Source organism: Homalodisca vitripennis, chromosome 3 (assembly GCF_021130785.1).
Source record: "Homalodisca vitripennis isolate AUS2020 chromosome 3, UT_GWSS_2.1, whole genome shotgun sequence".
Lineage (NCBI taxonomy): Eukaryota > Metazoa > Arthropoda > Insecta > Hemiptera > Cicadellidae > Homalodisca > Homalodisca vitripennis.
The window spans coordinates 117,015,589-117,028,220 of NC_060209.1; the positions used below are offsets into that span (position 1 = coordinate 117,015,589).

Consider the following 12,632-nt stretch of genomic DNA (forward strand, 5'->3'; position numbering starts at 1 on the left):
GGGCTGACACTAAAAACTCTGCTATGATTTCAAATGAAAAACATCCCTCAAGATACGTAGTAGCTATCAGTAACATATAAAATAAAATTATAATCCCAAATCTCTGTGATGCCAACAGAATATTATAAACTCATCTATCCATAATTTCATAGGAAAGGAATCCAAAATTTCAAATTGTTAAATTTCTGTGAAAAAATAGTATTAAATAGTTACCTGATATTTCAGTGAAAATAAAAGTATACTGTTATAGGAAATAATTTTAAGTGGGTTAAGTAAATAATAAACTTATTTTGAACATTTGAAGAAGAAGATACTCAGCAAATTACGATAATCTAACAAAATGATGACTATCAAATTATCACAGGGTTTAATTCTGGCACTTAGAAGAGGAGCTGCATTTCCCTTTTAAATGTTTATATAATATAATATATTATATAAACATACACTATTTAATTAGCTTAGGAACTAGTTTTTGAATAGTTCCCTTCTTGTTGTAATCATTTTATTACAATTAATTAATGTACAGCAATTCTATACAAATGAATCAAACATAATAGATACATTACAAAATATTCTAATTGTTTATTGAACACAGTTGAAGATTATGTGATCTTGGTTTTGATTAGAACAGTAGACAAATTTTAGAGTTTTCACTAGCATGGTGTGGAATGCTTCTACATACTTAATTTTATGTTCTGTCCAATCTGTTTATTCAGTGTTTGTCAAACTATTAACAGTGATACTGTTTTGGATAGAAACATACAGCTTTTGTGGAAACGGCGATGAAAAAGAATTAGTTATCATTTTTCGTTTATTTAGTTTAATAATACGCAATAAAAGAACATCAAATCTTTACCGCACATACTGTAGTTCCTCTCCGGCTTCGCAGAGCAACATTTGTATATCACCGTTATCACTGTAGCTACTACAGTAATTATTGCAGTATGTGACTTACATTTTCGACTGAACTAGACGATAAATAAAAATAAAACAGTTCCAGAACTTACCATAGACCTGAGTCCTTCCATGTAGTAAGTGAACACTGAAACTAAAATTTCACTGTGTAATCCAATAACATAATTACAAGTCATCTGTAAAACGGCGAACGAACATGTAACGGTGCACAGGCTAGAAGGTCGTTTTCACTACTGACTGACTGACTTGTTCCGGTGTGCGTCGTCTGTTATCTCGGTCACGTGACCCCTTATTGTTGTCTACTCTGCGTTGAGGCCCGCTCCCACCGAGGTTGTCACCAGCTGATCTAAATAATCAGCTGTTATAACCAAACCTTATTTTAGAACAGCTGTCGCGTCATTTCTGCCGATACCTAGTTTCGCGCGCTTTTAGGAGTACTTAACAACGTATAGTTTCAAACGTAATGTATTAGGATTACTACCTCAACATCTAACACTAGCTTGATTTAGTTACGTTGAGAAAATTTTTAAAAACAACACTTGAATTAATCATGGTAACAATTTAAGTTAAATATCAGAGCTTTTTTCGCATGTTTACAACATGTTAATGATGTACAATATATATATAACACATTTTACGCGTATATATATATATATATATATATATATATATATATATATATATATAATATATATATATATATAAGTTGTACAAATAATCGTACAAAATCCTGTTTAAGAAAAGACTGGTCACTTGCATATCTTCTCTCTATAAGTATAATTTCATTTATATATTTTTAAATCTAAAGCTAACTTCTTGGCTAATATTATTTTTGTGTTATAATATGAGCAATAAACTCTCGTTTAAGTTCCATATTTTCTATTATGTTTCAGTCTTGTGTATTTTCTTCGTCAACTTAATTCCAATTTTGTGAACCTTTCTTTAATCGATGAACTTTTACTAGTTAGTTGGTAGTTTCTCGAATAAACAAGTCAGCTGATCGCATTGTTGAAGGACAACTGGGACTGAAGTGACAAAGAAATGTTTTACAAAATAATACCGTGCTATAAGATACTCCAATAATCAAGGACGTAGCCAGCGAGTAGGTCCAAGGGGGGCGGACCTCCCAAATTCTCACTTACTACTTCAGTAAACGATTATTATTATTTAAATAATACAGTATTATTGGCACATAATGCTGAAAGATCGTTCTCAACGGAAAAAGGGGCAACAACTTTTTAAGGAACAAAATGGGGCCTTACTCTCTGTCCACTATGAGAAAATATCAGTTGTCTGGACTCCCCACCCCACGCCAAATTCTTTCCTGGCTACGTTCTTGCCAAAATTATATAAACTTAATTTGATATTATCAGCTCAACTATCTCTAATCCAAACCTACGCTAACTCTGCTCATGACAAAGAAACGAAACTAACTGATGTGACTTGACATCCTAAACATTATTTTAAAATAGTAATATGGAATATCTTAATTATAATGTTTTGTTGTGTGCTTCGTGTTTATTTTGTATCCCCGGTCACAATTACTTGGAAAAGTAACAAGTATTTCCAAATTTGTATATTGTTTTGTATTATATTTTTTTCTGTGGAAATAAATTTATTATTTATTATACAATTTACAGTATAATGCATGGCAATTTTGTAACAATCAAATGCTGAATATGACGTAAATACTTATATTTTTAATGACGGCGTGAATTTATATTGTACAAATTTAATTTTAATTAACTGTATAGTGTTAATTTTAGATGATTCTGATTCTGTGCCTAATTTTAGGATCAAAAATTATATTCTTGTATCTCGCTTCACTCTTAGGATAGTCTAAAATTGCAATAATCTCTCTATTCGAATGTCTCTAAAATGTTCTAGGTCTTAAAATTAGTGGTAGAATGTGGTTCATTGGGATGGGGAACTCATCCCTATAAGTTCAATATCTCTAGGGGATTTTTACGAAATGTGAGAGTGTATTTTGTATTGACAGCAGCGACTGTCAGTGATCATTCCATGTCAATGGAAGAAGGCCTACTAGTAGTCTAGTTGTAGTTTACCAGGCTGTACTGCCTGCCTGCCTGCGTGTGTGTGTGTGTGTGTGTGTGTGTGTGTGTGTGTGTGTGTGTGTGTGTGTGTGTGTGTGTGTGTGTGTGTCTGTGTGATGCGTTCAGACCAGAGGGGGACTTCCGGCTGCCCGCGTCGGCTAGTTACTAGCGCTAGACTCTACCGATAACAGACCATGGTCCACCCACTATCTCTATATCAGTGCCACAGCCACGGCCCAGTTGATCAGTTTCGTCTCAGAACCCTTATCTCTCAGTTTCTTATCGCAGAGAAAGCCGTTATTGACATGTGAAGCTTGCCAAGAAATCTTTTTCAGACTGTTCGTCACGTTTACTCTATTTTAGGTCATATTTGATGTCACTGATAAAAAGTTAACGATCTCGAAAAACGTTTCCGACTGTACTACTCATTGAAAGAACGTTTTTATAGATTAACGATAGTTAATTCGATAGTTACAACGAACTGGGTTATATGCACAGCAGTGTTTATGTTAAAAATGTTCAATTATTATTAACTATATTGATTAGCTAGCCTATTGTACGTGTATATGTCGTTGATTGATGTAAAAATACGCTTACCAACATTGTAATCAAGTTAAGAAAATCTGGGAGACAATGTCCTCTTCCGACCGACTGTGATAAATAAAAAAATTCTCTGAAATGTATTAGGAGTACGCCACATCAGATGTCGTGTAACAGACTTCGCTGAGGTTGCATGCAAAATTGTTTATCTATAATTCATTTAATTCTTAAAACGTCCTGCGGGCACATAGATATACAAACAATAATACAGAAAAGAAAGTGACACAACAATAACGTACAGTCATAGAACACATTCTTGTCTATGTAGAATGATGTTTCATGCAAAATTTAAGTTTACGGATGAAATCTTTCTCGAGATATCTTGCCATCTGATGCACTTTTAGCAAGTTTTCTTAGAAATGTTCATATAATAAATGATTCTGTGAGATAAGGAGGGCACTACAACAAAAGTGAGCGTTTAAAACCAAATTTTGTCACTGTCTTTTAATGTTCCACTGTATTAATTTTCGTTCTACTCTGAGAATAAACATGTATCATGTGGTTGTACGCAGTTTGTTTACAAATTTATTTATCATACTATTTTCTCGTTGCCATCATGGTTACCCATAAGACCAATGTAGAAATATTCGCTAACGCTCAGCTAAAATACTACAGCACCATCATTGAACTCACTGTCGTTCATATAAAAACGAAGCTTCGTGTGAAATTTCTAGTCCCTCGAGTAACAGTTTTCGTTAAAGCTCATCCAATGAAATATAAAATATTAAAATAAACATTCTTGCACTCAATCACATAAAATTACTGGACCGATGCTCTGAAAATCTTTATATATATACATATATATATATATATATATATATATATATATATTGTTTTATTTATGTTATATATATTGTATATATATATGTTTTATTTATAGATCGTTGTTGAATTTCTTTTTAATGTTTTACCTTCGATCCGGCAGACTGCGCTACGACACGTAATACGAAGTGAACTGATTCTTAACAGCTGTTAATACTTTCAGAAGTTCATCAAAGAGGTAGAAACATTTGTTTAAATTTTAAATTTAGAAAATTATAATTGTAAAGTGCTTGATCAATAGTGTAATGCAGATTGCATAGAAGAAGTTATTACCTAATTTTAAATTTAGATAGCACCAATGATCAATAAACTATCTAATGCAACGAAAATACTATTAAACGCTGTTATAAACACCACCTCATTGTACAAAGTCGTGAATGTTTGCACATAAGGTAATCGAATTTGGTTACATCGAAGGTAAATGAAAAGAGCCGAAATAACACGCTTTATGATCGAAATTGGTTTTCGTTGATACATTTTCTTGATCGGAGCACAAGGAAAACTCCACAATAATACTGGACATGTCTTAGACAGAAAATTAATTTTAACAAACCGAATTTGATTCTTTATAACATAATTAGGGTACTTTGGGATTATACCGACCACACCAGTATGAAGAACACAAAAATAGAAATTTATAGAAACAAACATGATAGAACGAAAAAACAACTCTTCAATTACAAAATTACAAACTTACAAGCATTTCCAGGTATTGTGATCGGTATTGTTGTCGCTGTTATCTTATCTTTCTCGAGAATCCTGATTACGGCAGGCCGCGCGGCATCACGTGATTTGCACGGTACATCATTGCCTTTCCATTACAATTCAATTTATATTTCTGATTAGCCCCTCTAGAATTTGATATTTTACTGATAGGTACTATCTCGAGGGATGTTTTTCTTTCGTCGACATCAGCGCGGGGCAGCACCGAAGGTGCTGCCGAAGCCCGCGCTGATGGCCGGAGGCACTCGCATTTTGGGTGGCGGAATGTGATCAAGAATAAAAACAAGTTTTGAGTGTTTTTTTAATAAAAAGTTTAGTTTGGTAAATGTTTGTTTTTGTTGAATTTTTGTGTTTGGAGAAATGTAGAGGTAAAACACGGAAGTACAACAAAGCGATGCACCAGCTGAACGGGCGGCGAGACTCTGCAATCACGTTATCTACTAGACGCTCGACTTTGACCTCTGTCTGAGGATGGGGAGGTGTTTGCGATAAGACAATTCCTGTTTTATATTGACGAAATATTGTTCTACGCTAATCTAGTAATCAGTAGAAACGAAATGTGAAATAACGATTCATGTCTGGGTGTGGTCGGTATAATCCCAAAGTACCATAATTAGTTTATCGAGATTCATCCATATAAATGATTTGTAATGAATAACTTATCAACGCCTAGCAAAAACCACGAAAGATAGTAGCAGGAAATATGGTACATACCTTCATAAAGCGCCCAAGAGGCTCACGAAGGAACGACTATCAATTATATTTCTGGAATGTTTAGAATGTGATGAAAAAAGAATGCGTGAATATAGTGTACTGTTTTTCAACAGGACATTGCGTGCGAAGCCGCGGGCAACTGCTAGTGTACATGGGTATTCTTATGGTCCACGGTTAACATAAATGACTATAATTACTGTTTCGAAAATCCATCCGGGCTACGTCCCACTGGTCTCTTTCAATTGCGAAAAATCCCATACTGGTGAAAGATGCATTACAGCAAACATATGTTACTAACTGAGCCTGTTAAATGTAATCATCTGTTCTGTGTAAACTTTGTTTTATGACAGCGCAATCATATGTTTAATTAATTTAACCACTATTTTACATGTATAGCCTTGAAGCATAGAGTAAGCTTGATAATAGAACAATAATTCTTATTTCAACCTTACAATCTAACTTTTACTACACATTTAAAGACTATTATAAACCCCATCTTAGTTGTTTTTTGACAGAAGTAGGCTTCTCATATTTGATATTCTTGATCGGAGAAACAACTATATGGTACAAAAACAAATACTAAGACCGGAATAAATTACAACACTTTAAAATTAGCTGATGTAGGTACGTGTTCAACATTCTTTAAATTGATTACATTTAAACCAATTTTCGACATGAGTTTGGGGTATGTGCAGAATTGTGTATTTCAGAATTTTGTTGAACAATATTAAATCAACAATTCTTATTCTTAAAAGAGTAAATGTCTGTCAATATAATCTTTAGACCAAATTTATTTAGTCTAAAGTGTGTGTGTGTGTGTGTGTGTGTGTGTGTGTGTGTGTGTGTGTGTGTGTGTGTGTGTGTGTGTGTGTGTGTGGTGTGTGTGTGTGTGTGTGCGTGTGCGTGTGTGTGTGTGTGTGTGTAAACATACTTTTGACTATATTCCACTTCGAGTGTAAGGGTTTGAGTGAACAATTCCAACTTCCTGCTGTGCCTTATTCTTCAATAGTCGTATATTGTTGATAAATCTATTCATTGTACATCAAACTGTTTTCTTGATAATGTGTTGACGAACACGTGGACATACACAGGTGGAAAAGGCGGAAAATATCCTTCATCATTTGATAGGGGACACAAGCCTACCATATCATATACGAAACAGAATTGTAATGGATTTTTCACAAACGTGAGGCTTTACGTTAGGCATGTAATAGATTTTGTGTAAATTTATTCAACTAAGAAATAATTTTACCGTTTTCAATTGTCGTTAAACAGTTAAACATAACTTTGTTCTAATGTACACTTGTAATGATTACAAGTATAATGTTAAAATGTTTACTTGTTTCGCCCATACAAGTTGTGGGTTAGGGCGTTAAGGTTTACGTTGACATGGCAACGGTCCAGGCTGTAAGAGACGTTATTGTGGTCAGTTCCAGGAAAACCGGTCTCTTATCTAGGCAAAACATATCTGAGTTAAGAATGTGCGCAAAGTTTTAATAACGACTTTTGTCCGGTTTCAGCTGTCAAACGGCGCGGCGACGGCACCATTTGTGTGTAAGATCCAATACAGTTCTTCAAAGGAATGTGAACGTCCGGATTTTTTCCGTCCGTCAAAACCGGCAAGTGTGAAAGGAGTGCTAGTGCCAGGTCCATCCGTTTTTTGTCTCGCCCTCCCCCCCTCCCAGCTACTGTAAATATGCCGTTCCACAATGTCTGGAGAAACCAATTTTTAGTACCCTGATGTACAGAATTCATATACATGAACCCACATTCTTATCTTAAACCATTTTAATTACATTTCGTTTCATAAATGCTTAATGCCTTGTGGGATTATTAAAAACCTATATTTTCTCGTCTTCATTAAATTTGTTTGAAAGTACTGTAACTAATTTATTTAGTTTTAAGAAACTAATAACAAAATTAACAACCAAATGCTGACAGAGAAACTATTTTGAGTTTTATCGCATCTTTTATTTTTATCTATTTATTTTTTAATTTTTATCAACACTTTTTCCATCTTTTATTTAGTCGTAGAATTATGGGATTCATATTATAGATACGATTAAAACGCATTCAAACACTTTTTAGTTTTTCTTTAAAGTTTTTTATAATAATTTTGTATTTAAACGATTAAGTAGGAAAAAAGTATATTCTGAATAACCTGTACAAATATACAAAGGAGCTTAGATGTGGTTAATTATGTCTGTAAAATAAGATTCTTTTACAGTACAAAAATACTGTTTTTGAACTGTTTTTGCGACCACATTGTTAAAAAAATTGCTAGAGAGCTGAAATTTTCACAAGAACATTTTTTAAACAATTTAATGAATTGTGTAGAATTTAAAATGTTTGGCATATAAATGGGCAAGTAATACAACATCAAACGTTTAAACCTCTTCGTAGGACACCCGATATATGTTGTAATCTATTATTGCAAAACAAATAAAGATTTATGAAGGTGTAACGCGTCTGATTATTTATATGCGCTTGGTTTTTTAACCAACATTTATAATCCAAAAAGTGTCTATGCAAAATACCCAGTAACTGTGGTATGAGGTTGTTAAATTGTGTTATTAAATTATGTAATACGTCAATATGCACATGTTTCGTAATAAGATATCTTATATTTAACTTCTATTAGATTCAACTGTAATGTATTACATTTCTCATTTGTAGGAGAGCCTAATGAATAATAATTGACTCCAATAATTACTAAATGATAGCTTACAAAGGCCTACTATTCATGAACTATGTAACTATTCACTGCCAGGAGTACTCAACACGCAAGCTCTCTAGATACGTCTATTGCTACAACACAAGGGGTAAACAAAATGGCGCGAGCGAGACACGACCCACACAGCTGATAAAACAGAGACGATGAGATGCTTGTCCCACTCCCCATCACTAGAGGGGGGGTCCCTCCTGCGCTTGGCTGCTCAGATATTTGATTCTGCGCAGGTTTCTTTGCGAGCGGTTTATCTATAATTCTTTATTATATTTCAACGGGCAACCACCAACTTTTGATTGACCTATGTATGAGATTGCAGATACAAGATGATACTGACCGAACACTAATGGACTTGTTGCTGTCTGTGGGGTGCTGCTGGGCCAGCTGTTTGCGCCACTCGTTGGCGAAGATCATGAAGGCGTTGGGTGGTCGAGGGATCTTCTTGGAGTTTAGCAGCAATGCCGAGTCTGGCAGAGGGGCACCACTATGAAGCGGGTATGACAGCGGTTCCACACATGGTCGCGGCTGAAAAATAAAAAGAGTTCTTTACGTACATGCTCTTGGCCTTCATCCTTTTCCTTTCAAACAAACAAAAATACGCACTATTGTATTTCGCAATCATATTTTCACCCAACATTATTTGGTAACAAACCCATCAATTCATTGTAAAAATTATGTGATTAGAGCCATAACGTAATCAAAAGAAGTATTGTTATTTACCGCGAATAAAATTAGATTTCTTGGAGAATATAAAAATTTGAACTTTTCTTAACACTCCCTTGGTCGAAGTGTGTATTGTAAATAACTATGGATTGAAAATAAGTGTGTATTTCATAATATTGTATTAGTTTTTTGTATTAACCTCATGAGCTCTTCGAATTCAACTCTCGCCGATTTGAGGGGACTTCAACTCAATCTAGAGTTTCTCAAAGTTTTGTTAAACTGTTCAATTATTACTTAGAACTCTTCATTATTGGTTCGTGTTTTTTTTGTTCCAATATGTTCAAATTGTTCAGCTAAGCGTTTCACGTTTATTTCCATTATCCCATTAATAATTCTGGTCACTAATCCGTATACACACAGAGGCTTGCTCACGATAATATATAAGTGATACTTTTTAAAGTATTTTGGAGGCTATTTCAGAACCATAATTCGTGACTTTCTGTCTATTTAAATTCAATGGAGACCAAAATTACGACTTTGAATGAATTTTTGTATTAAGGATCAAAACTGCATGTCGGATAACTATCCTCTAATACGAGTAATATACAGGTATATGTGTACAACATATCCAAGTATTGGATCTTAAGTACAAAACGCGGTGATATAGAAATATTATTTGATTTGGATTCCTTTTTAAGCAATAAGGACTAATAAAAAGCTATATATTATGTAGAATAAGAAATAGACATAGGCTTCTTTAAAATAATTTAATGTTTAGACTAATTGAAGTTTTTGAAAAGAATATAAAATATATTATGTAAACAAACAATAATAATGTATACCATAAGGAGCTCGTGACTGTCTCCCCACCCCGCCCCCATATTGACGGACGCCTATGATCACCCTGAGGTAAAACAGTTAGCATGGTAAGACAGTTTAATATTATTGTATTACGTTATGCAAACTGTGATGTCTTATTAATAAAAATAGGATATTGAGATACCAGCCGTGGATAACATGTTAGGATCCAAACAGAAGAAACTAGTGATTTAAATAATAGACTATATTTAAAAACACACTATTCTCACAGTAAAACATTAATACAAATGATTAAGGACTATACAAGTAAAATGAAACAACTGACCTCAAACACTCTCAGATGATATTTATTAGAGGGCGCGACAAGAGTAATTTCCCGGGGTCTACCGCCATTCCTCGGGGGCCCAATGAGCGTGATCTCCTTAAGCGAGTTGTTAGTGCTGGGCCGCAGAGTGATCACTGCAGGTCTCAACGTCCCTCCTGTGCAAAACCATACAAATTTAAATTCCCGGTGACTAACACCATTCTTTCGGGGCTCAAAGAGTGTGGTCTAAATGGTGGTGGTTTTGAGAGCACCGCATATTAACCACTGCTGTGCTCAACGTCCCTCCTGTGCAAAACCATATAAAATTAAATTCCTGGAGACTAACACCCTTCTTCCGGGACTCAATGAGTGTGATCTAAATGATAGTGTGTTTAACACTGCAGAGTGATCACTGCGGCAATAAAAGTCTTTGTGTAAAATCTCAATTATTAAGAATAATCTTCCACCAGTTCTGGGTTGAGCGTGAATTGCCATTGAAGAAATCGTTTGCGCTACGCGGGTGAAAAACTACTCAAGAACGCAAACTACACACGTATCGTGTGTTCGCGATTCACTATTCACTATTCTTCCATGATCTACAACCGATCCTCGGATCCTCACTGACTAGTACAATCTTCTTGGGTGAGCTTTTATATTTGAGTGATTCTGCAGGCCTCAGCGTACCTTCTATAAACAATTACATACCGAAAAAAAATTGTATAAGCATAGTCCCTCGAAGTCCAATGAGTGCAAATCTGTAAAAGCAAATTACTTCAGTACATAATTCTCTCGGGGTCTCCTTGAGATGATTGTTTGTGGTGGGCCAATCAGTGACCACTGCACATGTCGACCTATATCTCGTATACAACCAAATTTTATCATCAATCATCTAAGGTCTGCTACCAATCCTTTTAGTCTCCATAAATGATACATTTTTGTGACAGAGTAATCACTGTAAGTCTGATGCGTCCCACCTGCATAACAATATGTCATTTCACGTCTTTCGGGATCTGTATGGACAATGGAACAGATAGTTAAAATGTGTTTATTTGTGGTGGAGCAGAGAGTAATAATTGAATGGTTTTGAAGGATTTGTAAAATGTTAGTGAAAAAGGCTAGTACGTAGGTATACATGTCACAGTTAGGTTAATTGCAATGCCTACTCTTTTAAATTTCATCTGATAACTTCTCGTGAGAGGTGGTAGAAAACAAACACTAATCCACAAGCAACTTCTAAAGCTCTGGTCCTTGCACAAACACACACAGTTCTGGTCCTCGGAGAACACATTAATGATCTCCTAAGTAGGAGACGTGAGGATTATTGCACACATTTTAACATCGCATCCTAATTGCACAATATTCTACAACTATTTGTAGAAGGTGAATTTCAGAATCGTTTTTTTTTATTGTGACCATCTGATATCCGACGATGCATTGTAACAGTATATTTTTTGCATTTAAAACTAGGATTATTCAGGATAATTTGGTGTTCTGCAAACAGAACAAAGCTTGATGTGCGAATGTGCGCGAGCTTGCGCGTGTGTGGATGAAGGGATCAGATGACGTCACGGTAGGGTGCGCTAGGGCCGGTCTGTAACTGTTTGACCTCAACGGTATGCTCTCAAATCTGTAGAGACAAAATAAAATCCTGAGGCCTATATGATAGCAGTTAGTGACGCAGTGAATATTGTACTTTTTAATTGAAAGTACTATTATGCTTTCTCGCATGTTTACACCGTAACACCTCACCGGAGATCTGGAGGTTCGGATGAGAAGATAGTTCAGAAGCACACAAAATTTCCAGCAATGAAATAATAAGAGCTGTACAATTTCCAGCTGATATGCAGTCAGTATTAAAGTCTACTGAACAGATTCATGTAAGGTGCTTGCGTATGTAATTTCAAATTCGCAAAAATCATCATTGCGCTGGAGCCAAGATAGTACTTCTGAAATATTTATTAATATTTGCAAAAATATAGGTTTATATAGCTGAGGACAAATTGATGTAATAGAGAAATGTAATTCAAAGCATATATATGATAAAATTTAATGGAATATTATTTTATTGGGTTAACATAACTTAAAGTTATACACAATATGTATAAAATACAGAACGAAATCCTTGCATAACATCCACTCCTTCTCACGCACATATACAGCCAATACTGGCTCTCTCACTTTTATGCCATGCTGGACCACTTCTGCGGCGACTCAAAAGTTCGCCATTTGTAGCGGAGAAACTCTCCCATAGAGTAAAAAACATTAATTCCAAAAAGCACTTCCACTGTAC

The 12,632-nt window shown here is 34.9% G+C and overlaps 1 protein-coding gene across 4 annotated transcripts in view; it reads right to left on the reverse strand.

Moving 5' to 3' along the window:
• Positions 1-12,632, reverse strand: part of LOC124357378 — a 192,903-nt gene that overhangs the window by 177,229 nt on the left and 3,042 nt on the right. For all 4 annotated transcript variants that reach the window (XM_046809125.1, XM_046809124.1, XM_046809127.1 and 1 more), the window contains exons 2-3: positions 10,364-10,518; positions 8,894-9,081 (exon numbers count right to left, since the gene is read on the reverse strand). In XM_046809125.1, the coding sequence (XP_046665081.1) occupies positions 8,894-9,081; positions 10,364-10,518 (343 nt within the window). The remainder of the gene's footprint in view (positions 1-8,893; positions 9,082-10,363; positions 10,519-12,632) is intronic.